Source organism: Pan paniscus, chromosome 21 (assembly GCF_029289425.2).
Source record: "Pan paniscus chromosome 21, NHGRI_mPanPan1-v2.0_pri, whole genome shotgun sequence".
In the NCBI taxonomy this organism is placed as follows: Eukaryota; Metazoa; Chordata; class Mammalia; order Primates; family Hominidae; genus Pan; species Pan paniscus.
Genome location: NC_073270.2, coordinates 4,088,618 through 4,111,976, shown reverse-complemented (window position 1 = coordinate 4,111,976; position 23,359 = coordinate 4,088,618). Strand labels below are relative to the sequence as shown.

Sequence of the window (23,359 nt, the reverse complement as noted above, 5' to 3'; positions counted from 1 at the left end):
TTGTGCTTTTGGTATCATATTTAAGAAACCATTGCCAAGTCCAAGGTCAGGGAGATTTACCCCTATGTCTTTTCTCATAGTTTGAGCTCTTTATATTTAGGTCTTTGATCACATTGAGTTAATTTTTATATGTAGCATGAGGGAACAGTCCAACTTCATTCTTTTGCATGTGGATATCTAGTTGTCCCAGCATCATTTGTTGAAGAGAATATTCTTCCTGCATTGAATGGTTTTGGCATCTGTGTCAAATCAATTGACCATACATGTGGGGGGTTATTTATGGATTTTCATTTCTATTCCATTCATCTATTCTTATGCCAATACCACATAATTGGGAAGTATGAGTCCTCCAACTTTGTTATTTTTCAATATTGTTTTGGCTACTCATGGTCCTTGCACTTCCATATGAATTTTAGGATCAGTTTGCCCATTTCTGCAAGAAAAGCCTTTGGGCTTTTGATAGGGACAGTATTGAATCTGTCGTTTGCTTTGGGGAATGTTGCCATCTTGACAGTATTAAGCCTTCTAATCCATAATCATGGTATATATCTTTTAATTTATTTAGATTTTTAATTCAGGAATGTCTTATAGTTTTCAGTGTATAAATCTTACATTTTCTTAGTTTTTTGTTTTGTTTTGTTTGATATAGGGTCTTGCTCTGTCACCCAGGCTGGCGTGCAATGATGTGATCATAGCTCACTGCAGCCTCAAATCCTGGGCTCAAGCAATCCTCTAACCTCAGCCTCCCAAGTAGCTGGTACTACAGGTGCATGCCACCATAACTGGCTAATTTTTCTTTCTTTTTTTTTTGAGACGCAGTCTCACTCTGTCACCCAGCTGGAGTGCAGTGGTGCGATCTCGACTCACTGCAAGCTCTGCCTCCCGGGTTCAGGCAGTTCTCTGCCCAGCCTCCCGAGTAGCTGGGATTACAGGCACCTGCCACCACGCCCAGCTAATTTTTTGTATTTTTAATAGAGGCAGGGTTTCGCCATCTTGGCCAGGCTGGTCTTGAACTCCTGACCTCGTGATCCACCCACCTCGGCCTCCCAAAGTGCTGGGATTACAGGTGTGAGCCACTGTACCCGGATGTTAACTTTATTCCTAATTATTTTATTCTTTTTTATGCTATTGTAGATGCAATTGTTTTTAAAACTTCTTTTATGAGTTGTTAATTGTGAGTGTTTAGAAATACAGATGATTCATCGGGCATGGTGGCTCACACCTGTAATCCCAGCACTCTGGGAAGCTGAGGCGGGCAGACCACTTGAGGCCAGGAGTTTGAGACCAGCCTTGCCAACATGGTGAAACCTGTCTCTACTTAAAATACAAAAATTAGCCAGACCTGGTGGCACACACCTTAGCAACTCAGGAGGCTGAAGCATGAGAATCACTTGAGCCTAGGAGGCAGAGGTTGCATTGAGTTGAGATCATGCCACTGTACTCCAGCCTGGGTAACAGAGCCAGAGACTCTGTCTCAAAAAAAAAAAAAAAAAAGACAGATGATTAACCTGCTATTGTGCTTAATATTCATTTGTTAGCCCTAATAATTTTTTTGTTGCTGTGTGAATTTTTCAGAATTTCCTGTATATAGGCTCTTTTCATCTGTGAATACAGTTTTATATCTTCTTTTCCACTTTGGATTCCTTTTTTTTCTTTTTTCTTACCTTATTGCTCTGGTTGGAACTTCTAATAAGATATCGAATACAAACAATGAAAGTAGGCATCTTTGTCTTGTTCTGGATTTTAGGGGAATGTTTCCAGTCTTTCACCTACCATTGGGTATATACACATACACATACTTTTCTTTCCTTCTTTTTTTTTTTTTTTTTTTTTTTTTTTGAGACAGAGTTTCTCTCTGTCACCCAGGCTGGAGTGCAGTAGCGTGATCTCTGCTCACTGCAGCTTCTGCCACCCAGGTACAAGCGATTCTCGTGCCTCAGCCACCCAAGTAGCTGGGATTACAGGAGTGTGCCACCAAGCCCGGCACTTTTTTTTTTTTTTTTTTTTTGAGATGGAGTCTCACTCTGTCACCCAGGCTGGAGTGTAGTAGCACGATCTCAGCTCACCGCAACCTCCACCTCCCGGGTTCAAGAGATTCTCCTGCCTCAGCCTCCATAGTAGCTAGGATTATAGGCACCCACCACTACGCCTGGGTGATTTTTTTTGTATTTTTAGTAGAGACAGTGTTTCGCCAAGTTGGCCAGGCTGGTCTCAAACTCCTGACCTCAGGTTATCTGCCCACCTTGGCATCCCAAAGTGCTGGGATTACAGGCATAAGCCACCATGCCTGGCCAATTTTTTTTGTATTTTTAGTAGAGATGGGGTTTCACCATGTTGGCCAGGCTGCTCTCGAACTCCTGGCCTCAAGTGATCTGCCCACCTTGGCCTCCCAGAGTGCTGGGATTATAGGTGTGAGCCACCAATACTGACCTTTTTTTTTTTTTTTTTTCTTTTTGAGACTGTCTCACCCTGTTGCCCATACTGGGAGTGCAGTGGCACTATCATGGCTCACCGCAGCCTCGACCTCCTGGACTCAGGTGATCCCTTTTGCCTCAGCCTTCCAAGTAGCTGAGGCAAAAAAAAAAAGAAAAAGAAAAGAAAAGAAAAAGGGTCTCACTGTGTTGCCCAGGCTGGAGTGCAGTGGGATGATTATGGCTCACTGCAGCCTCAAAATCCCAGGCTCAAGTGATCCTCCTGCCTCAGCCTTCCAAGTAGCTGGGACCACCTGTGGGCACACTACGACATCTGGCTAAATTTTTATATTTTGTAGAGTGGAGTCTTTCTATGTTGCCAAGGCTGGTCTTGAACTCTTGGGCTCAAGCAATACTCCTGCTTCAGTCTCTCAAAGTGTTGGGATTACAGGCATGAGCCACCACTCCCGGCTGAGTATGATGTTAACTATGGGTTTTTTATAAACCTTTTATCATGTTGAGGAAGTTATTTTTTATTTTTATTTATTTATTTTTTTTGAGACGGAGTTTCGCTCTTGTTGCCCAGGCCGGAGTGCAATGGCATAATCTCGGCTAACCACAACCTCCGCCTCCCGGATTCAAGTGATTCTCCTGCCGAAGCCTCCCAAGGAGCTAGGATTACAGGCATGCACCACCCCCAGCTAACTTTGTATTTTTAGTAGAGACGGAGTTTCTCCATGTTGGTCAGGCTGGTATCAAAAACTCCTGACCTCAGGTGATCCACCTGCCTCGGCCTCCCAAAGTGTTGGGATTACAGGTGTGAGCCACCACACCTGATGAGGAAGTTATTTTTTATTCCTAGTTTGCTGAGTGTTCTATAAATATAATATGCAGCAAATATTCTTTATTTTTAAAATTTTTTCAGCACACACCACCTTTCAGAGTAAGTGAACATTCTTTATTTTTATTTGTTAAACCTGGCAACTGGCCGGGTGTGGTGGCTTTCATCTATAATCCCAGCACTTTGGGAGGCTGAGGCGGGCGGATCACCTGAGGTCAGGAGTTCAAGACTAGCCTGTCCAACATGTTGAAACACCGTCTCTACTAAAAATACAGAAATTAGCCAGGCATGATGGCACGTGTCTGTAATCCCAGCTACTTGGGAGGCTGAGGCAGGAGAATCACTTGAACCTGGGAGGCAGAGGTTGCAGTGAGTCGAGATTGTGCCACTGCACTCAAGCCTGGGTGACAGAGTGAGACTCAGTCTAAAAAAAAAAAAAAAAAAATCTGGCAACCCTAAAAAAAAAAAAAATAGATGGGAGAGAGGGAGGGGAGAGGGGGCAGCAAAGATTGAAAAACAAACTGTTAGTACTATGCTCAGTACCTGGGTGACATGATTATTTGTACCCCAAACCTTAAGCATCATGCAATATACCCAGGTAACAAACCTGCACATGTGTCTCCTGAATCTAAAATAAAAGTTGAAAAAAAAAATCTGGTAACCCTAAGAAAGATGCAGCATTAAACCAGCGTGGTTTTTTGTGGGAGGAGTTGGCAGAAGAGCCTTGAATGTGTTTACATGTTGACGATAGGTTTCAGTAGTCAGAGATAAGTTGAAAATTCAGGAGAGAAGCAAGAGCAGATGGAGTAGGCCATGGAGGAGAGGGAAAGGGTTAGGGTCAGGTTGTATGTTGGAGAGACTGGCCACCTCACCTGGGTTCCCGTAGAATTTTGCCGACACTGTTACTAAGGTGCTGAGTAAATGGTAGTAAAAACCTTTGTAGATCTTGTTTTGAGACTGAGTCTCTCAGGAGAAAGACGGCTTATCTGTGCCTTGTTTTGAGCCTATACATTTCTTAAACGTAAAAACTGGGTTGGGTGCGGTGGCTCACTCAACGCCTGTAATCCCAGCACTGTGGGAGGCCAAGGTGGGCGGATCACCTGAGGTCAGGAGTTCGAGACCAGCCTAGCCAACATAGTGAAACTCCATCTCTACTGAAAATACAAAAATCAGCTGGGCATGATGGTGTGTGCCTATAATCCCAGCTACTCAGGAGGCTGAGACAGGACAATCGCTTGAGCCCAGGAGGTGGAGGTTGCAGTGAGCTGAGATTGCACCATTGCACTCCAGCCTGGGTGACAGAGTGAGACTCCATCTCAAAAAAAAAAAAAAGTAAAAAGGCCGAGTGTGGTGGTTCACGCCTATGATGCCAGCATTTTGGGAGGCCCAAGTGGGCAGATGACAAGGTCAGGAGTTCGAGACCAGCCTGGCCAACATGGTGAAACCCCATCTCTACTAGAAATAAAAAAATTAGCTGGGTGTGGTGGTGCATGCCTGTAATACCAGTTACTCAGGAGGCTGAGGCAGGAGAATCGCTTGAACCCAGGAGACGGAGGTTGCAGTGAGCCAAGATCGTACCATTGCTCTCCAGCCGAGGTGACACAGCAAGACTCCGTCTCAAAAAATAAAAATAGGTTGGGTGCAGTGGCTCACGCCTGTAATCCTAGCACTTTGGGAGGCCAAGGTGGGTGAATCACCTGAGTTCAGGAGTTTAAGACCAGGCTGGCAAACATGGTGAAACCTCGTCTCTACTAAAAATACAAAAAAATTAGTTGGGTGTGGTGGTGGGTGCCTGTAATCCCAGCTACTCAGGAGGCTGAGGCAGGAGAATCGCTTGAACCCACGAGGGGGAGGTTGCAGTGAGCCGAGATCACGCCATTGCACTCCAGCCTGGGCAATAAGAGCAAAACTCTTAATAAATAAATAAATAAATAAATAAAAATTAAAAATAAAGAGGAAAAACTGAGTCTCCTTGTGCCTAGCACATGTTAAGCCCTTAGAGGGTGACTTGGCTCCACGTGGTATAAAACTGCAGGCTGCTTTGGGGCTGTAACCTGTGTTCTGGTTTTTTTGCATACCTCTCACTGGTGGGCAACTGTGTGGGATGGGCTGGGACAACTGTCTTTCATTTTAACCAGTTCTAAGAAAAAGGCACATGAGTCAAACTTTTTTCATGGATGGACAGGTAACTCAATTTAGAAATTATAAGAAGTAGTGCACTTCTTTAAAAGCTGAAGTGCCCAATTTATGAAATTGCTCAGTGCATTGATATTCCACCCACTCTTTTCTCTTACTTGACAGGTAATCTTTTCTTCTTCTTTTTTTTCCCTCTGTAACCTGTTTGAGTCTAGTCTTTAAAATATGTGTGTCTGCCAGAATTACTTTTCATTACATCTCTATGAGACTCAAAATCAGATTGTATAACGCAGCTATGGTAACTTTGTAGGCTGAAGGAAGCTGGATGCTGAGGTGTTCAGAAAGTGTCATGGTCACCTTATTCTCTTCTAAATTATCCTTCCACACTTCCCTACCCCCAGGTGCTGAACCTCAACACCAAAAACAAAAGGTTTGTTGGTTGCTTCAAGCTCCAAGGAAGCACAGACAACAACCTTCGAGACAGGGCAACCAACTCTTCCAAGTTTGCCCAGGTTTTAGCACCAAAAGTACTATGTTCTGGAAAACTCCTTAGCTGTGGGTATACCAAGACAGTTGGCCACTCAACTCCTGGATCCCTTCTTGGCCCTTCCCTTGCACTTCCCTTTCTGAGCCCTAGTACTGGCAGCTGCAAAAAGTACTCTGAACATAAATCTCAGTCTTCTCCGCTGTTATCCTGAGACCTCAGGCATACATCAACTTTCAATACATAAAAGGAAAAGAAGAACAACTTATCCCACCAGCCTAGTATGTCGGATGTTTACATTTCTGCATGCCCACCATTACCTCTCCAACTATTTATGTATACATATTCCTAGACATAGATTTTTAACAAATGTATGATCATAATACTTTCATAATACTTTTTTTTTTTTTTTTTGAGACAGTCTCCCTCTGTTGCCCAGGCTGGATGGAGTGCAGTGGTGTGATCCCAGCTCACTGCAACCTCCGCCTCCCAGGTTCAAGCCATTCTCTTACCTCAGCCTCCTGAGTAGCTGGGACTACAGGCATGCGCCACCATGGCTGGCTAATTTTTGTGGTTTTAGTTGAAACAGCATTTCACCATGTTGGCCAGGCTTATCTCAAACTCTTGACCTCAAGTGATCTGCCCACTTTGGCCTCCCGAAGTGCCGGGATTACAGGCGTGAGCCACCATGCCCAGCCTATATATACTTTTGCATTTTCCTGCATAGTTATATTTATCATTTAAGTGACATGAATGCCAAGACTAAATGTGTCACTCAAGTTTGTTTCTTACAGTGTGGGCAGTGAGCTTAACTGGAGTTTTCAGCCAAGGCTTAGATCTGGGTGAAAAATTTCAAGACTTCTGTGGAAGTAGAGTATTTGGATTTATAAGATAAAAGACTTTTTAAAGGATAACATGAAATTCTTGTGATAAAAGTGTTCTGTATCAACTATGGTTGTGATTACCCAACTTTGCACATAGAGTAAAATTGCACTGAACTAATTAGATAGGCACACACAAATGAATGCCTGCAGACCTGGTGAAATCTGAAAATCGGTGAATCATTATCAGTATCAGTAGGCTGGTTATGAAGTTCTAGTATAGCTATGCAAGATGTTACAGCCAGGCACGGTGGCTCACACTTGTAATCCCAACACTTTGGGAGGCTGAGGTGGGTGGATCACCTGAGGTCAGGAGTTCAAGACCAGCCTGGCCAACATGTTGAAACCCCGTCTCTACTAAAAATACAAAAAATAGCCGGGCATGGTGGCGGGCACCTGTAATCTCAGCTACTCAAGGAGAATCGCTTGAACCCAGGAGGCGGAGGTTGCAGTGAGCCTGAAAGAGTATGTGGGATCTCTCTGTATTGTTTTTTAACAACTACACATGAGTCTACAATTATCTTTAAAAGTTTAATTAGATCTTTTAAAAAGAAACAATTTCTGGTTGGGTGTGGTGGCTCACGCCTGTAATCCCAGCAATTTGGGAGGCCAAGGCAGGTGGATCACTTGAGGTCAGAAGTTCGAGACCATCCTGGCTACCATGGTGAAACCCTGTCTCTACTGAAAATGCAAAAATTAGCCAGGCATGATGGGTCATGCCTGTAGTCCTACCTACTTGGGAGGCTGAGGCACAAAAATTGCTTGAACCCGGGAGGTGAAGGCTGCAGTGAGTCGAGATTGCCCCACTGCACTCCAGCCTGGGCATCAGAGTGAGACACCGTCTCAGAAAAATAGGGGCTGGGTGCAGTAGCTCACACCTGTAAACCCAGCACTTTGGGAGGCCAAGGTGAGTGGATCACGAGGTAAGGAGATTGAGATGATCCTGGCTAACACAGTGAAACCCCGTCTCTACTAAAAAGACAAAAAATTAGCTGGGCATGGTGCCAGGCGCCTATAGTCCCAGCTACTCGGGAGGCTGAGGCAGGAGAATGGCGTGAACCTGGGAGGTGGAGCTTGCAGTGAGCTGAGATCATGCCACTGCACTCCAGCCTGGGCAACAGAACAAGACTCCATCTCAAAATAATAGTAATAATAAGGCCAGGCACAGTGGCTCACGCCTGTAATCCCAGCACTTTGGGAGGCTGAGGTGGGTGGATCGCTTGAGGTCAGGAGTTCGAGACCACTCTGGCCAACGTGGGGAAATCCCATCTCTACTAAAAATGCAAAAAATTAGCCGAGTGTGATGGCGCGTGCCTGTAATCCCAGCTACTCGGGAGGCTGAGGTGGGAGAATTGCTTGAACCTGGGAGGCGGAGGTTTCATTAAGCCGAGATTGTGCCACTGCACTCCAGCCTAGGTGACAGAGAGAGACTCTGTCTCAAAAAAAATAAAAAATAAAAATAAACAATCTCTTAGAAAGTAGCTTTGAAATCCTTGTGAGATGCTCAGTAATACATTATACATAGTTCATTTTCCTCCTTTTGAAGAATGCCCCTCCCTCAAAAAAAAAAAAAAAAGAATAAAAAGAGAAAAACTAAAGGAAGAAAATGCCGAAGGAAAAATGGGATTACCAGTTTATTCCTAAGTAGTTAGTACCTTGGTACTCATCTTTGATGTCTTCAGGAAGCCATTTGCCAGGAGCCCCTCATGTAGTACAGAAAAGATAGTGGGGAACACATCAGCCAGAGAAAAGGGAAATTGACCTCTTGAAGGGTGAATTGCCTCTAAGTGGTTCAGAATTGCTGTTGTCATCTAGGAGGTTAATAGCAGACTTTTCATTAGTGTCATTTCTCTCTCTGATCCACCCACCTCAGCCTCCCAAAGTGTTGGGATTAAAGGTGTGAGCCACCGTGCCTGGCTGTAACATCTTGCATAGCTGTACTAGAACTTCATAACCAGCCTACTGATACTGATAATGATTCACCGATGACTTACTTCTGACCAGTAGCTTTCAACTTTTTTTTTTTAACTACAACCTTTAGTAAGAAATAACTTTTACATCAAAACCCCAAATGAATAATTGCGTGTGTTTGTGTGTTCACATATATATGTAACTGAAACAAAACTTTCACAAAACAGTGCTCACCCTTGTATGTGGTGCGTGCTGACATTTTCTATTCTACTTAATTTTTAAAAATACTAGTTATGGCTCGGTAATTTAAGTTCTTAACTCTCAACCTGCAGTTTGGGAAACACTACCTCAGCCTGCTAAGTGAAGTAGTCTAAACTTTTTGGCATGACGTTCAAGGCCTTCCTCATCCGGCTCCGTTTGCCTTCCCAGCTGTGGCTCCCACTCCACCTCCATAGCTAAGTGGCATGTTCAGCATCTCCTGAACCAGCCTCACACTTCCCTCCTCTGTGCCTTGACACTTCCTGATCCCTTTCCCCAGGGCTCCTTCTCTTTTGTTCATGTTCTCACCTCTTGGCTCCTGTAGTCTACAGTCTGTGGTAGCATTAGTATGGAGTGTCTGTCCCTCTTCAGAGTTGTCCATGAGATCAGGCATGTGTCCTAGTCACCCTAAGTTCACATGTTTACTCCTGTGAATTTTCCCCTGAGTTGACCAATGTTTTGGTCAAAACTTTTGACCAACTTTTTAAAAAAAAAATTTTTTTTATCAAGTCACAATAAGAAATGCATTTTATATTAGATGATATACATGCATTTGTTAAATATATTTGTACAAAACTGAAACAATTTCATGACATATCCATACTATTTGCACCTTCATATTTTGTATTCTCTTCTAATTATTTCTTTTCTTTAACCCATTACTTGATTCCAAAAACCACAAATTGAAAAACATTGATCTAGGTTATCTTTCCTTACTGTGTCATCTGCAGAATGCTCTGTTACCTTTATATTATATATATAAATTTTTTTTTTTTTTTTTGAGACGCAGTTTCGCTCTTGTTGCCCAGGCTGGAGTGCAGTGGCACGGTGTCGGCCAAGTGCAACCTCCACCTCCCGGGTTCAAGTGATTGTGATTCTCCTGCCTCAGCCTCCCGAGTAGCTGGGATTACAGGCGCCCGCCACCATGCCTGGCTAATTTTTGTATTTTTAGTGGAGATGGGGTTTCACCATATTGGCCAGGCTGGTCTTGAACTCTTGACCTCAGATGATCCGCCTGTCTGGCCTCCCAGAGTGCTGGAATTACAGGCGTGAGCCACCACGCCTGGCCATTTTTTTTTTTTTTTTTTTTTTTTCAGATGGGGTCTCACTCTGTTACCCAGGCTGGAGTGCAATGGTGCGAACTTAGCTCACTGCAACCTCCACCTCCCGGGTTCAAGCATATATTATATTATATAATCACTGTTAGAAAGAAGTCTTTATTGTCTCATGACTCACAGAGAAGGCCGTTCATTTCATTTCTTATTTTTCCCACAAGAAGATTTGTAGAGGATGTTTACTGCAGCATTTTTTTCATAGTAAAAAATTTTAAACAACATAAGTAATAGGGCAATGGAGAAACTGTTTTAGTCATACAATTAAATATGAGGAAGTTAAAATGAATACACCAGATGTAAACATTTCAATATGGAAAACCTTAATATAATGCTTAATGGAAAAGCAAGTTGCAAGATGATACACATAATATATTATCATTAAGGTATATTAAAATACATGACTACTATATGTAGTTTATATATATATATGCATACCTATACTGATTTGAATGACAGACAACATTAGATAAAGCTTACCTTAGCCGGGCAAGGTGGCTCACACCTGTAATCTCAGCACTTTGGGAGGCCAAGGTGGGTGGATTGCCTGAGCCCAGGAGTTTGAGAAGAGCCTGGGCAACATGGTGAAACCCCATCTCTACCCAAAAAACCCCCCAAAATTAGCCGGATGTGGTGGTGCGCGCCTGTAGTCCCAGATACTCGGGAGGCAGAGGTAGGAGAATACCTATCACCAGAGCCCTGGAAGTCGAGGTTGCAGTGAGCCGAGATTGCACCACTGCTTTCCAACCTGGGCATGGGAGTGAGAGCCTGTTTCCCCCCCCAAAAAAATAAGAAAAAAAAAGAGCTTACCCCTTGGCAAAAAGAGAGAGGAAATAGGATAGGTGCTGGGTTTTGTTTTTATCTTTTAAATATTGCTTTTAACACTGAAATCAGAAGCAAACATAGCAAAATGTTAACATTTGCTAAATCTAGGTGGTAGGTACAAGAGTGTCTACTATTTTATATTCTTTTTTTTTTCTTATAAACTGTATTGCCATCTTACAATGCCATTATTATCTGTCTCCAAGCTACTTCTCTGAAAACAGGGCACATTAGCCACAATCTGAGGTTTTAGATTAAGTTATACTCAAGCCTTGTCTTTCTTGTACTTAGATGCCACATCTGGAGAAAGTGGCTATGCTTTGTAAGTACTGGACAGTGTTTGCAGTGAGTTCAAGTTACATGGCCATTTCCTCAGCAGGACTAGGGAGGCCGCCTTTCTGGGCTAGGCTGTTTGCATTTTCATATGTTGAGCCATTATTTTTTTTCTGTTAAGGCAGAAGGCATCTGACCTTAAAAGTCCAGGGTATTGGAACAAGATAGATGATGAGATTATACCTGTTAAAGACTTTGATAGCAACCAGGGTCTTACGGAATCCTACTGTTTGGACATCACTGTTTCCCACAGAAACATATCATTTGTAAGATATTTTTAAAAAAGATCTGCCATTCTCCTGTGACAACACACTCATTTGTTTCAATTTGCATATTTCAATTTGATCTCCAGTCCTGAGTTGTTTTCAATCACTTTTTCCCCCAATCATTCTTTATTATTATTAATTATTTTAATTTTTTTTTTTTTGTAGAGACTGGGTCTTGCTATGTTGCCCAGGCTAGCCTTGAACTTCTGACCTCAAGCAATCCCCCTGCCTTGGCCTCCCAAAGTGCTGGAATTTATAGGTGTACACAACCCCACCCAGCCATTTCTTTTTTCTTTTTGAGACAGTCCCACTCTGTCACCCAGACTGGAGTGCAGTGGCGCTATCTTGGCTCACTGCAACCTCCGTCTCCAGGGTTCCAGCAGTTCTCCTGCTTCACTCTCCCAAGTAGCTGGGATTACAGGCACCTGCCACCACACCCGGGTAATTTTTTGTATTTTTAGTAGAGACGGGATTTCGCCATGTTAGCCAGACTGGTCTCGAACTCCTGACCTCAAGTGATCTGCCCGCCTCAGCCACCCAAAGTGTTGGTATTACAGGCATGACCAATCACGCCTGGTTTCACCCAGCCATTTCTTTGTTATTATTATTATTAATACACCTTATAATTTAGAGCAGTTTAGATTTACCTAAAAATTGAGCATTATTAATGCTATTAACATCTTAGTGCGGTACATTTCTTATAACTAATGAGCCAATATTGATTAATTATTATTAAGTTTATAATTTAAGGTTCATTCTTTGTTCTGTATAATTCTTTGTGTTTTGTTTTTGTTCTGTTTTGTTTTGAGACAGGGTCTCACTCTGTCGTCCAGGCTGGAGTGCAGTGGCGTGATCTCGGCTTACTGCAGCCTCTGCCTCCTGGGCTCAAGTGATTCTCCTGCCTCAGCCTTCAGAGTAGCTGGGATTACAGGCATGCACAACCATGCCCGGCTAATTTTTGTATTTTTAGTAGCATCGGGGTTTCACCATGTTGGCAAGGCTGGTCTTGAACTTCTGGCCTCTATTGATCCTCACGCCTTGGCCTCCCAAAGTGCTGGGATTACAGATGTGAACCACCACGCCCAGTTTTTTTTTTTTTTTTTTTTGAGACAGTGTCTCACTCTATTGCCCAGGCTGGAGTGCAGTGGCTCGATCTCGGCTCAGTGCAACCTCTGCTTCCCAGGTTCAAGCGATTCTCCTGCCTCAGCCTCCCCAGTAGCTGGGATTACAGGTGCCTGCCACCTTGCCCGGCTAATTTTTTATCTTTAATAGAGATGGGGTTTCATCATGTTGACCAGGCTGATCTCGAACTCCTGACCTCAAGTGCTTTGCCCGCCTTTGCCTCCCAAAGTGCTGGGATTATAGGCGTGAGCCACCACGCCCAGCCTGTGTTGTATAATTCTATAGGTTTTGAATTACAGGTTTTGAATATATAGGTTTTGAAATGTATAATGTCATGTATCTACCATTACAGTGTAATACAGAATAGTTTCACTGCCATTTCATTTTTATCTCTATACTCCAGTGCCTAGCACAGGGCTTGCAAATGTTCCATGAATGTGCAATAATATCCCATCTAAAATTAAATATGAGCAAAATAAATTCAGTAGTATAGTACATTTAAAGAACAATATGCTACAACCAAATAGAATCTCTCCTGGGAATAAAAAGGATGGTTTAAAATTAGAAAAAAGTGTTAATGTATCCCATTAGTCTGTCAGATAAGATAAATAATAAAAGACAATATATATAGAAAAATCAGAATTCAGAGCATATTCCTGACTTTCAAAAAATATGAAAATTAGAATGCTTTATTAACATAAAGATGATATTTCAATCTAACAATCAACATTATGTTCAAAGAGGCATTTTCTTTTTTTTTTTTTTGAGATGGAGTCTCACTCCGTTGCCCAGGCTGGAATGCAGTGGCATGATCTCAGCTCACTGCAACCTCTGCTTCCTAGGTTCAAGCGATTCTTCTGCTTCAGCCTCCCAAGTAACTGGGGCTACAGGCTCGCGCCACCATGCCTGGATAATTTTTGTATTTTCATAGAGATAGGGTTTCACCATATTGCCCAGGCTGGTCTCGAACTCCTGACCTTATGATCTGCCCGCCTCGGCCTCCCAAAGTCCTGGGATTACAGGTGTGAGCCACTGCGCCTGGCCCAAAGAGGCATTTTCTAATGGGCACAAACGAGGATGGCAACTGTCTTACTGTTTTGTGTAATTCCGGAAGTTCTGGCTAATGCAGTAAATGAGAGACAGAAATAAGAGTTACCATTTTGAGAAAGGAATTCTCATTATCGAGATAATAGGATTGTAAAAAAAAAACAAAAACAAAAAACTGAAAATGTGTTAAAATCAATAAGAGTTCAATAAGACAGCTGAACATATAGTAAAGATACCAAAGTGAAAAGCTTTCCTATATAGGAATGACCAGTTAGAAAAATTAACGGGTTAAGAAGAACCTTTCATAAATAGCAACCTTAACTAGAAACATGTAGGACCCCTTGAGTAAAAAAGTGAAAATTGTACTAAAGGAAAAAATAATGACAAAAATCTACTTAAGATTTTGATCTTAAGGTAGTAGTAAAAAGTTGCAAACAAGTTGGGTTTGGTGACCCATACCTGTAGTTCCAGGACTTGGGGCACTCAGGCAGGAGGATTGCTTGAGCTCACGAATTTGAGGCTGTGGTGCACTGTGATGGCACCTGTGAATAGCCACTACACTCCAGCCTGGGCAACATAGTGAGACCTTGTCTTTAAAAAAAAAAAAAAAAAAAGGCATAAACAACCTAAATGTCTCCCAAAAGGAGAATTATTTATGCCCCCCCACCCTCTTTGTTTGTTTGTTTATTTATTTATTTTTGGAGACAGGGTCTCACTCTGTCACCCAGTCTGGATGGAGTACAGTGGTGTGATCATAGCTCACTGTAGCCTCAAACTCCTGGGGTCAAGCCATACTCCTGAGTAGCTGGGACTACGGACACATGCCACCATGCCCAGCTAATATTTTTTAAATTTTTTGTAGAGATGGCATCTCACTTTGTTGCCCAGGCTGGTCTCAAATTTCTGGCCTCAAGCAATCCTCCTGCCTTGGTCTCCCAGAGTACTGGGATCACAGGCGTGAGCCCCTATGCCCAGCATATTTATACCCCACTTTGTTCCAAAATTATTTTAAGCTACCTTACATATTATGCTCTATTATATAAAAATAAATAATTCAGGTAGGGAGAAATTTGAGGGATGGGCCACAGATTTTATTCGGAGCTTTCTAACAGCCAGAGTCAAGAAGGAATGTGATCCATATTCATACCATAAAATATTGAATTTCTTGCAATAAACAACTCTTCTAGTACTGAGACCAAAGAGAAAATTTTCTTATGGGTCTCCAAGAGAGGATACCATATAGAACAGACAATGATCATTTTGTCCACTAAACAAAACAGTAACTGACTTTAAAGAGCTGTTTCTTATTGAAGTTCCTTGTCACACAGTGCCAATGAGTAGCTTGGTGAAGAGTATTTGCAGGGGGTGGTGATGGTTGTGGCTGGGATGAACATGAGGTTAGGCCGGTGCACTGGTCTGAGGGTCAGCTCAATGGAGTGGTATATTTTAGAGATTAAAATTATGGTTATCACCTGATATGTCCTGCTACTCTGGTGTCCTATGAATCGTCACAAGTTGGCCACTGAATTTTTATCAATGTGTTACATTTATTTTTGCAACTGGTGAGGATCAAAACTGCTAAGAAATCTGTCAGATAGTGGTGTGGGATAAGATCTGCAGCAGCCACGAGGAGTGCCAGACAAGAGGCAAGAGAAGCTACTTGGACCAGCACCAAGGAGCATGTAACGGGGCTGGACTGAACACTCTTCTGTAAATGTTCCCTCAACTTATATTTTGATGAGTGCTGTGGAGAGCAGGTAGTCTGTGTCTGGTCAGGGTAACGTCCATATGCTTTTGTAGTTGACTGGGGTAGTTGACAGCCCCTGAGGCGGGTGGAGAAGCCTCATGAGCTGAGATGCTTGAACAGAAGGCTGACTCGCTTCCACACAGAGGTGGGAAGAAGTAGCTAAGGGTATACCAAGATTTTCCTTAATTTCAGGTCTGATCTAACACATATTGGAAAGGGCAGTCAAGGTTTCCACATTTCTATATCATAGAGCATAATAACCACATTTAAGTCTAGAAGAACTCTTATTTTATTTTACTTTATTTTTTGAGACAGGGTCTCACTGTCACTCAGGCTGGAGTACAATAGCATAGTCATAGCTCACTGTAACCTTGCACTCCTGGCTTCAAGTGATCCTCTTGCCTCCGCCTCCCAAGTAGCTGGGACTAGAGGTGTGTGCTACCACACCTAACTAATCTTTTTATTTTTTTGTAGAGACGGGGTCTTGCTGTGTTGCCCGGGCTGATCTCGAACTCCTGGGCTCAAGTGATCCTCTCACCTTAACCTCCTAAACAGTTCGGATTATAGGTGTGAGCCACTCCGCCCGGCTTTGTTTTTTCTTGGCTTTCTGTCAGGGCCAAGAGGGGAAGAGGAAACTGCCTGGGGCAGTGAAAAGAAAACCCTCTCAAGTCCCAGGGCCCCCTAACCTCAGCCATCTGCCTGGGGCCAGCACCGTTCTGCATATGTCTGTCTCTAGTGTCATCATCTATGTCAGTAGCATATTGTCTGCTTTCCTTTGGCATCGTAGGCTTGCTTTTCCAAGGAGGAATGTTTTATTTCATTGGCTTGGCTATATATTTATTTTAATGGTTCTATATTCAATTAAAGTGAATGGCTTAATTTTACATTTAAAACAAACCGACAGGAAGCTACTATGCTAGTTGGGCAGGGAAGCTGGGGGAAATGCTGCTCTAAATGAGTTCTGGTGTCCTGGCCAGAAAGAGGTAACTATAGGGCTTCTGAGGATATTTGTAGACACAATGCATCAGATACTTCATTTGTTTTTACTTATTGTGGAGAACACGAAAGGTATCAGAAGCCTGGAGACATTGTTAATATTATCTTTCAGAAAAGGAATTGTAGAAACTTTAGTCCATGTGGATGCCAGGCCAGATTCTAAAATTCTCTGGCAAAGCAAAGGTGTATGTGCCTCAAAGTGGGAAGCACTAGGAGTTTCAACACAGGCTCACAAAGAACAGGAGGCTTTAGGCCAGGGGCTCTCTACCCCATGAGATTCATGTTTCTTCTATCATGATGAACTTAAAGCCAAATAGTATAACCTACTTATGTACACACGCTAATGTGTGTAGGTCCACACACACATACACACCCTCCCCCCACCAACACACAGAATGCCCTAACAGTACTTTAAAGGAAAAAATTTTAGGTATGATAAAATTTATTCTCGTGTATAAATGTTTGGGTGTGACCATACTAGAAGGCATAAAGAAGTATTCAGAAGCTTTTACCATCACGCAGGAGCGCATGTGGAATGCAGACTGCTACAAATGCAGACTGACCGAGGTGGAGAGCTTTGCTCTCGGTGATGTGATTTTCAGAAATGGTGGGCATCTCTTGGTAAAGGTCTGAACAAAACAATATATGACCTTCCTCTGGCTTACATGGAAGTTCCCCTCCTAGAAAATTTAGCATATATGAAAACCATGTTTAAAAATACTTTGTGTTTATATGTAAAACTGAGTTAGGGGCTAAGCTGAGATAATAGACATTTACAAGGCCCATGACAGATCTTCACTGTGCAGCAACTATCCACTCAGATGTTGCAGGACGCTTAGTATGCCTGGCTCCTGCAAGTGGCTCCTACTGATTATGACAACAAAAGGGGCCCAGAGGGTGACCCTATCCCTGTCGGGCTAACAATTTTTCACGGCCATGACTGTCAGGGAGAAAAGCATAAATGGCTGGCTGGCCTCACCAAGGAGTTGAGTTCCACTGGAGAGGTCTGCCACTGCGAGGGGTGTTTTCAGTGGCTTCCATCCTTCTCCACAGAGTTACCAGAAGCCATTGGAATTGGCCATTAAAATGACTACTTGCATTAGATGTCCTTTTTTTTTTTTTTTTTTTGAGACGGAGTTTTGCTCTTGTCGCCCAGGCTGGAGTGCAGTAGTGCAATCTCGGCTCACTGCAACCTCCACCTCCCGGGTTCAAGTGATTCTCCTGCCTTGGCCTCCCGAGTAGCTGGGATTACAGGTGCCTGCCACCATGCCCAACTGCTTTTTGTATTTTTAGTAGAGATGGAGTTTCACCATGTTGGCCAGGCTGCTCTTGAACTCCTGACCTCAGGTGATCTGCCTGCCTCTGTCTCCCAAAGTGCTGGGATTACAGGTATGAGCCACCGTGCCAGGCCTAGATGTCATTTTAAGGTGCTTTCCAACCCTAATATTTTCTTTCTTTCTTTTCCTTCCTTTCTTCCCTCCCTCCCTCTCTCTCTTCCCTCCTTCTCTGTCTTCTCTCTCTCCTTCCCTTCCTCCTTCACTCCCTCCCTCCCTCTCTTTCTCTGTCTTTTTCTTTCTTTCTGTCCCTGCCCAACTTCCTTCCTTCTGTCCTTCCTTTCTTTTTTTTTCTTTTTCTTTTCTTTTTTTTTTTTTTTTAGTATTTATTGATTATTCTTGGGTGTTTCTCGGAGAGGGGGATGTGGCAGGGTCATAGGATAATAGTGGAGAGAAGGTCAGCAGATAAACACGTGAACAAAGGTCTTTGGTTTTCCTAGGCAGAGGTCCCTGCGGCCTTCCGCAGTGTTTGTGTCCCTGGGTACTTGAGATTAGGGAGTGGTGATGACTCTTAACAAGCATGCTGCCTTCAAGCATCTGTTTAACAAAGCACATCTTGCACCGCCCTTAATCCATTTAACCCTGAGTGGACACAGCACATGATTCAGAGAGCACGGGGTTGGGGGTAAGGTTATAGATTAACAGCATCCCAAGGCAGAAGAATTTTTCTTAGTACAGAACAAAATGGAGTCTCCTATGTCTACTTTCTACACAGACACAGTAACAATCTGATCTCTCTCTCTTTTCCCCACATTTCCCTTTTCTTTTCGACAAAACCGCCATTGTCATCATGGCCCGTTCTTGATGTTCGCTGTCTCTTCGGAGCTATTGGGTACACCTGCAGAAAGACTGTCACTTCACACTTGGAAGATTGCACAGCGGCCAGGCAGAGGCACTCCTCACTTCCCAGACGGGGCGGCTGGGCAGAGGCGCTCCTCACTTCCCAGACGGGGTGGCGGCCGGGCAGAGGCGCTCCTCACATCCCAAACGGGGCAGCCGGGCAGAGGCGCTCCTCACTTCCCAGACGGGGTGGCGGCTGGGCAGAGGCGCTCCTCACCTCCCAGATGGGGTGGCCAGCAAGAGGTGCTCCTCACCTCCCAGACGGGGCGGCCGGGCAGAGGCACTCCTCACCTCCCAGGTGATGGGCGGCCAGGCAGAGGCACTCCTCACTTCCCAGACGGGGCGGCTGCCGGGCAGAGGCGCTCCTCACTTCTCAGACGGGGTGGCCGGGCAGAGGCACTCCTCAGTTCCCAGACGGGGCGGCCGGGCAGAGGTGCTCCTCACCTCCCAGACGATGGGCGGCCGGGCAGAGGCGCTCCTCACCTCCCAGACGGGGTGGCCGGGCAGTGGCACTCCTCACTTCTCAGATGATGGGCGGCCGGGCAGAGGTGCTCCTCACTTCTCAGATGGGGTGGCCGGGCAGAAGCGCTCCTCACTTCCCAGACGGGGCGGCTGGGCAGAGGCGCTCCTCACTTCCCAGATGGGGCGGCCGGGCAGTGGCACTCCTCACTTCTCAGATGATGGGCGGCCGGGCAGAGGTGCTCCTCACTTCCCAGACGGGGCGGCCGGGCAGCGGCGCTCCTCGCTTCCCAGATGATGGGTGGCCAGGAAGAGGCGCTCCTCACCTCCCAGACGGGGTGGCCGGGCAGAGGTGCTCCTCACTTCTCAGATGATGGGCGGCCGGGCAGAGGCGCTCCTCACTTCTCAGACGGGGCAGCCGGGCAGCGGCGCTCCTCGCTTCCCAGAGGATGGGTGGCCGGGCAGAGGCGCTCCTCACCTCCCAGACGGGGCGGCTGGGCAGAGGCGCTCCTCACTTCCCAGACGGGGCAGCCGGGCAGAGGCGCTCCTCACCTCCCAGACAGGGCGGCTGGGCAGAGACACTCCTCACATCCCAGACAGGGTGGCGGCCGGGCAGAGGCGCTCCTCACCTCCCAGATGGGGTGGCGGCCAGGCAGAGGCGCTCCTCACCTCCCAGACAGGGCGGCCGGGCAGAGGCGCTCCTCACTTCCCAGACAGGGCGGCCGGGCAGAGACACTCCTCACATCCCAGACAGGGTGGCGGCCGGGCAGAGGTGCTCCTCACATCCCAGACAATGGGTGGCCAGGCAGAGAGGCTTCTCACTTCCTAGATGGGGTGGCGGCCGGGCAGAGGCTGTAATCTTAGCACTTTGGGAGGTCAAGGCAGGCGGCTGGGAGGTGGAGGTTGTAGCGAGCCGAGATCACGCCACTGCACTCCAGCCTGGGCAACATTGAGCATTGAGTGAGCGAGACTCCGTCTGCAATCCCAGCACCTCGGGAGGCCAAGGCAGGCAGATCACTCAAGGCAGGCACTCGGCAGGCTGAGGCAGGAGAATCATGGGAGCCCGAGGCAGGGAGGTTGCAGCGAGCTGAGATCACGGCAGTACAGTCCAGCCTCGGCAACAGAGGGAGACCGAAGAAAGGGGAGAGGGGAGAGGGGACAGGCTTTTCTTTTTTCCTTTGAGACAGGGTCTCACTCTGTCACCTAGGCTGGAATGCAGTGGTGTGATCATAGCTCACTGCAGCCTTGAACTCCTGAGCTCAAGTGATCCACCTCAGCCTCCCAAATAGTTGTGACTACAGGTGCATATCAGACATAGCAAGATCCCTACAACGTTTTGTTGTAGAGATGGGGTCTCTACAACAAGACCAGCTATGTTTCCCAGGCTGGTCTTGAACTTCTGGGCTCAAGCAGTCCTACCACCTCAGCCTCCCAAATTGTTGGGATTACAGGCATGAGCCACCACACCTGGCCTCTAATAAATTTTCTATGTCTCAATAATGATGTTTTTGACTCATTGTTTTCATTTTAATAAGAAAACATAATTGCATTGACAAGTATTAAATGACAAGGATGCTTACCACCACTATAATTATTTTTTGTGACCCTTTCCATTCCGAACACTCTGTCCTTTCTCTGAGCTCAGCTACTTTTGCCACTCCCTTCCTGTGGCAACCCCCAGCACAGCTGATGGGCCTTGCCTCCATTGGGTCTTTGGAACAGCTGTTGGCCAGAGAACTGGCAGTCTTTGCCAACCTGTTGAGCCTGCCATAGAAGTCTTCTCTATAATTTTTCAGTGACTAATTTTTCCCCAACATCATGTATAGGATATAAGGAAAGTCAGTGTGGACCGTGAGAGTGTGTGTGTTCAAGTTTTTGTTGCCATCCTGTTTGATTCTCTTAAGAATCAACTTCTGAAAGTTTAGAATTGAATTTTACATTTTCTAATACATAGTTTTATTTCTTATTTAAGGCTGCTTCTGATGCTTGGAAGATATCCTCTCAGCCACAAAGATGGTAATAAATCTTTGCCTCCCACAGTTCAGACCAAGAATTCACTGCAACAAGGTAAACAAAACAAATATATACACATAAATATATGCTATGTTTGTCATGTGTTTCATCATTTCCTGCCTTGTGTGTGTGGATTTGATTCAGGCTTACTGCACTTTTGCTCTTGTTACTTTAGATTCCATCAGATGGTATTTAGGTAAGCATGGGGCAGGCTCACCTCTAGAATCACACAGCGCCATGATGAGGTGAGCTGTGACTCATTTTGTGCAGGGTCCTCTTCACTGTGCTCTTTGTTCTTTGATGATCAATCTCCAGTCTCGTCAAAGTCATAGCAAAGGTAGAAATACTTTCTCTCCCCTGCACTTCTCTCCCCAGATACTGTTTTGAAGGGAGTTTTGGTTGGATTGGGCAGGATTTTGTTGCTTGCTTTTTTTTTTGGCAGGGAAAAGGGATATGGGGTCTTGCTATGTTGCCCAGGCCTATCTAACTCCTGGGCTAATGGGATCCTCCTGCCTCAGCCTCCTGAGTAGCTGGGACTACAGGTGTGTACCAACATGCCCAGCTCAGTTGCTCATATTTTTAAGGTTGGGCAATACTTGGGGGCCCCGATCTGGGACAATTGCCCTTGGCCTTTGATCTGATCTTGGGTGCCCTGATCTGGGACAACTCAGTTTAATAGAGGAAATTTTAAAACGAGGAACCTCAGGCTTAAGAGTTTTCTTACAAGTGACAAGTTGTCTTCATTTGGATCATTGTATCTTGTGTTTTTTATTAAATCTAGATATCAGCTGATGGTTACGAAGTAGAAAATCTCATCTCTGAAGATCTCACAAAGAGAAGTCATGGTTTCAGGACAGAGTATTTCATTAAGCCACCAGTCTATGTGACAGTTTCATTTCCCTTTAATGTGGAAATCTGTAGGATCAACATAGACCTCACAGCTGGGGGAGGTCAGAACGTCACTGGCCTGGAAATGTACACATCTGCCTCATCTAGCAGAGTGTCTTGGAATACGCCCCAGTGCCGGACCCTGGGCCCAGCTGAGCCATCTGTCCCAGACAAGGAGGCGTTCACCTTGGTAGGCAAAGTCTTACTGAAAAACCAGAGCCAAGTGGTGTTTAGCCACAGGGGCTTCAAGGCCAGGCCCCCTTTTGGCGCGATGGAAGCCACACTCCCCTCCCCTGCTGTTGTGGCCCAGGAACTCTGGAATAAAGGGGCTCTTTCCCTTAGCCACGTGGCCCACTTAAGGATCTGTATCACCCATGTGACAGGCGGCGGTATCCCTTGTATCAAGCGGTTGGAAGTGTGGGGTCAGCCGGCCAAGACCTGCTCCCAGGAAGTGATAGACAGCATCCTGCTGGTCACCTCAGAGAACCTGCCTCAGGATGTGGCTCTGCAGGCCCCAGCCTTGCCCATGGAAAGTGACTGTGACCCTGGGGACCAGCCTGAGAGCCAGCAGGCCCCCTCCAGCCTGCAGAAGCTGGCCGAGATCATTCAGGATGTGCCTGAGGAGTTCCTGGATCCCATCACTCTGGAGATCATGCCTTGTCCCATGCTGCTGCCCTCAGGCAAGGTCATCGACCAGAGCACACTGGAGAAGTGTAACCGCAGTGAAGCCACATGGGGCCGAGTGCCCAGTGACCCTTTCACGGGGGTAGCTTTTACTCCACACTCTCAGCCCCTGCCTCACCCCTCCCTCAAGGCCCGGATTGACCATTTCCTGCTCCAGCACTCCATCCCTGGCTGCCACCTGCTTGGGAGAGCACAGACGGCATTGGCAGTGATCCCTTCTTCCATTGTTCTGCCCTCTCAGAAAAGGAAGATAGAGCAGGCTGAACATGTCCCAGACAGTAACTTTGGTATAAATGCTTCCTGTTTTTCTGCCACAAGCCCTTTGGTCTTACCCACTACCTCAGAGCACACTGCTAAGAAAATGAAAGCCACCAATGAGCCCAGCCTGACACATATGGACTGCTCGACAGGTAATTCAGCATCCTGTGTCCGCAGCCAGGCTCATCCATCTCCTTCCCAGGAGCTCTCAGCTCTGCTGCCCTTTGCTTTGTGCTTGGCCAGCTTACATTCCCAAGGCTGTGCCTGTGCTGCCTCCTTCCCATTTCCCATCCTGGGGCCCCTCAGCTTTGTCTTCAGACCAGGGACAACCTGGAGCCTTGGAGGGGTTCCGTGTGTTCTCGTCTGTTCTCATCTGTTCCGAGGCTTCAGTCTGCGTGTGTCGCTCCTCTGTTGGTGATGGTCCCATGGGCACTGTTGCCTTCCTTGGGGTCCCTTTATGTGCCCTGGCCTGGTCAACACTTTTTCCTGGCTTGAAGCCTCTGGTCAGAGCTGCTG

General features: G+C 45.6%; 1 protein-coding gene across 3 annotated transcripts in view; it reads left to right on the top strand.

Moving 5' to 3' along the window:
• Window positions 1-23,359, top strand: part of UBOX5 (U-box domain containing 5) — a 50,005-nt gene that overhangs the window by 15,244 nt on the left and 11,402 nt on the right. For all 3 annotated transcript variants that reach the window (XM_003821299.5, XM_008974765.4, XM_003821300.5), the window contains exons 2-3: window positions 20,973-21,067; window positions 21,795-22,995. In XM_003821299.5, the coding sequence (XP_003821347.1) occupies window positions 21,014-21,067; window positions 21,795-22,995 (1,255 nt within the window). In that variant the 5' untranslated portion in view covers window positions 20,973-21,013. The remainder of the gene's footprint in view (window positions 1-20,972; window positions 21,068-21,794; window positions 22,996-23,359) is intronic.